At 38.0% G+C, this 3,596-nt stretch overlaps 1 protein-coding gene and 1 long non-coding RNA gene across 2 annotated transcripts in view; both read right to left on the bottom strand.

Annotated features, from left to right (window-relative positions):
* Window positions 1-671: 671 nt before the first annotated feature.
* On the bottom strand, window positions 672-1,803 carry LOC113469199. Its single transcript, XR_003392690.1, has 2 exons — window positions 1,751-1,803; window positions 672-931 (listed from the first exon to the last, which is right to left on the bottom strand). It is a non-coding gene; the product is annotated as an uncharacterized LOC113469199 (long non-coding RNA).
* Window positions 1,804-2,795: 992 nt separating this feature from the next.
* The window catches only part of LOC103513551 (cuticle protein 64-like), a gene marked incomplete at its 5' end in the record, with an annotated part of 10,650 nt that continues 9,849 nt past the window's right edge, over window positions 2,796-3,596 (bottom strand). Inside the window, one exon of the mRNA XM_026826717.1 lies at window positions 2,796-2,911. Coding sequence (XP_026682518.1) covers window positions 2,811-2,911 — 101 coding nt within the window. The remainder of the gene's footprint in view (window positions 2,912-3,596) is intronic.

Genomic DNA, 3,596 nt, shown 5'->3' with positions numbered 1-3,596 from the left:
TTGCAAGATTGTATATTTCCCGATTTTGAAAATTTGGACCGATTGCAATACTTTCATTACTAGTATAGCTCCGCTATACTGTAGTAATAGAAAGTAAAAATAATGGTTTAGATTTGGAGGAAGAAAAAAAATCTGTATCTATTCGTAAAACCCTATTGAAGTGCTAGGAAGCTAAGATCCTCCAAGTGTTAAGAACTCTTCTTACAAATACATTACTATTCGTATACTGCCACACACTTCATTCCAGACATGACAAGTCGGACCTGACAGGTCAAAACTGACAGGCGACCTGATAGTGTATGGCCGGCCCTAGGATGCTAAGATCCACCAAGTCTTAAGAACTCTTCTTACAAATACATTACTATTCGTTTTATAATATTGTTACAAAATGTATTCATGTTAAAAAGGTTTTGTGATGAACTTGTTTTATACTTTTGGCTTTTTACATAAAACGAAATGTTTTAAAATTTGAAAATTTCTTGTTTTCATTTGTAAATTAATAATGAAAACTTAGATTCTGATTATTCCGAAGCTTTAAATTAGAAAATCTTGCCTTAAAAAGTATACAATAGCCCGTCCCTTATGCCTTTTTTTATTACTATCGTAATAATAAAGGAAGGACGGGCTAAAAAACCATGGAAAGTCTCACCTGACAAAAATAAACTGCGATGTAGTGGTTAGAGCGTTACACTTCCAGTGTTGTAAGTTGATGGTTCCAGACCAAGACAAGCCAATAGAATTTTACGCAGAGAAATACTAGAAAATAAAATCGCTTAAATCGACGCTATAATATTTGAATCAAAATGATCAAGATCAATTTCCTACGACTTTTCAAACCATCCATAGTTCTGATTTTCAGTGAGGGGGAATTCTGTGGTGAGCTTCCTGTATTGTTCTTGGGAATATTGCTTGGTTCTGTCTGGTGTTTTATCTGCAAAATTTTGCACGAATGAAGTGAGCTCTTGGTTTTAACTTGATGATTTTACATTGGGATATCTGTCTCATCCTTTCACCATAACGATCGAAGGTCTGTCTTATTTCTAACTACCTTATTTTAATTTGGCAAAAAAAAAAGAAAGAAAAACAAAAAACAACAACTGAGGACCTAACAAGCTTTAAAGACACTTTGGCCTCTCAACAGAGCAAACTTTGGACACTTAATCGAGTACTCAGTAGACTTATACACTTCGTTAATCACTCAACCACCTTTGACCACTCAACTGGACTCGTACACTTCCAATCAAATGCCTTGAGACTATGCTTAGCACGAACTTAAGAGCCAGCATTTTGTTCATAAATATGGGTGTCAGATTCCGAAAAGGAAAACACGACTCTACTTACCAATCAAAGGACGCCCTTGTCCTCACTCGTACATCCTGGTTCAAGGACACATTAGTCAAGGTCATATACAAGGCCACACTAATCAGCCCATACGTTCCATTATGCTTGAACCTGTAGTGAATTGACTCGACTACCCGGGTACACATTTGAGTGACGAAGCACTCAACAGACTTTGAACACTTACCTAAGCACTCAACAGATTTTGGACACTCTAAGCACTCAACAGACTTTGGACACTCTAAGCACTCAACAGACTTTGGAGGACACTCTAAGCACTCAACAGACTTTGGACACTCTAAGCACTCAACAGACTTTGGACACTTACCTAAGCACTCAACATATTTTGGACACTCTAAGCACTCAACAGACTTTGGACACTCTAAGCACTCAACAGACTTTGGACACTTACCTAAGCACTCAACAGATTTTGGACACTCTAAGCACTCAACAGACTGTGGACACTCTAAGCACTCAACAGACACTGAATTTTCTTCTTGTAAAGTTCTCGGGTTCAGTCCCTTGTGTTAGAGAAATCGATCATAATTTATCATAGTCATATTACGAACTTTTAAGGCCCCAAACACGGGTGAAAAATTTGCTCAGACAAGTTAAGCAAATTTGTTTCTGAACTATTGGGAATCTTCTCAAACCTCTCAAGTCAATGGTTGCGAGTTGGCAGAGGCCATATAAAAAACATGTGTTTCAGCTGTTTTGAGTCGACGGTCGATGTCGATCGTTTGTAGTGTGGGCGCAGCTTAAAGGTTAGGTCATCCACTGAAGGATCTCTTATCAGACCAGACAATTATAGCGTGTTCCACAATACACCTGACTTTTGCTTTTGAAATATGTAAACGAGATAATCGCAAGACTCCATAACTATCGGAAAACAAGAAGGCGGATGAGAATTTTGTTTTTTGTATGTTTTTTGGTTTTATTTTATTTACAAAAATATATCAAAAACAAGGAAAAATCTTTGAAAAGGAGTCAAGGAGAGAGGGAATGAGGAGAATGAAGGAAACAAAGAGAGAGAGATCAATAATAAGGAAGTTCAGTGAATGTTTCTGCCTTGAAACTAGAATTATTCACATTCATAATGACAGAATCAACAATCAATTTTGAAAGAGACAAGATTTTCACAAGAAAGTAGATTGATTGACGCCAAAGATTGACTCAGTACTTTGTGAGCAGTGATAATATGGCACTCACTTGTCTAATGTCTAGAGAGACCAATGGTCTAAATATAATGGAAAACCAAGTAGGCCTTCTTTCACCAAACCTGGGACTATTTCTGCATACATTATGCACTCTCTAGGTATAAAATTTAATGTTCCTGCATTCAAGACAGAGGCATAGTTGACAGTACTTTAGTAAAGTACCGATTTTAGAGTTACAGAGTATATGGACAAATAGCTCCAAGTCCTTCTAAATAGATGAAATGACTAGGAAGAAGGTATGAAGGTTGAAGTGTCTTAGTGGTGGTAGTTATAGCTGTAGCTACCTCCAAGGTGTTCACTGCCACCGTAGGAAGAGTATCCTCCAGAGTATTCACCTCCGTAACCATGACCATAACCAGAGCCATAGCCAGAGTCGGCATACCATCAAACATCAATTTTGTGTGGTTTGGGGGTCAAATAAATACCACTAGTTGTACGCGTACCTCACATTGGGAACTTCTGCTCTAGTTTCACTTGAAAAGGCCACTCCTAAAAGCCACAATGCAACCGGTATTTCAGGCACTAGCGAACCTTGAGTCTACTCTGCCACGGCGGCATTTGACACGCAACTCCGGGTCGGAAAGGACTTTATCGACGCTGACGAAAATGTGAAGATTAACACAGCTTTTTGTGAAACATTGCATTGTGTGAATTTGAAAATAAACACGTTGAACGCGATTATCTCGAAACTACATATGTTTTTGCAGTTATAACCTTCTTCCAGATCACGCCTAAATTATGTCTCAATACAGGCTAGCTGATTTTTCCCCCACCTTTTTGCTTCTACCATTCTTTGCTAAAGTTCAAAGAATGATGAAGAATTTCGTCAAAGTTGATGGTATTCAAACCATTCAAAATTCTTACATGTAATATGCAATTTTGTATGAAATAAATTTGGAACCTGATAATAAGATAAGTCTACACCCGTGGTGGTTTCAATTCGACACTCCTTACTTAAAACTACTGTCTGTGTTTTGGAGCATCTACGATCAGTCCATCATTGACCCAGGAGGCCCCAGATAAAAATTTGTACCCCCCCCT

This window comes from Diaphorina citri, unplaced genomic scaffold, assembly GCF_000475195.1.
Source record: "Diaphorina citri unplaced genomic scaffold, Diaci psyllid genome assembly version 1.1 scaffold985, whole genome shotgun sequence".
Lineage (NCBI taxonomy): Eukaryota > Metazoa > Arthropoda > Insecta > Hemiptera > Psyllidae > Diaphorina > Diaphorina citri.
The sequence above is the reverse complement of the archived record's forward strand: the minus strand, read 5'-3'. Positions and strand labels throughout refer to the sequence as shown.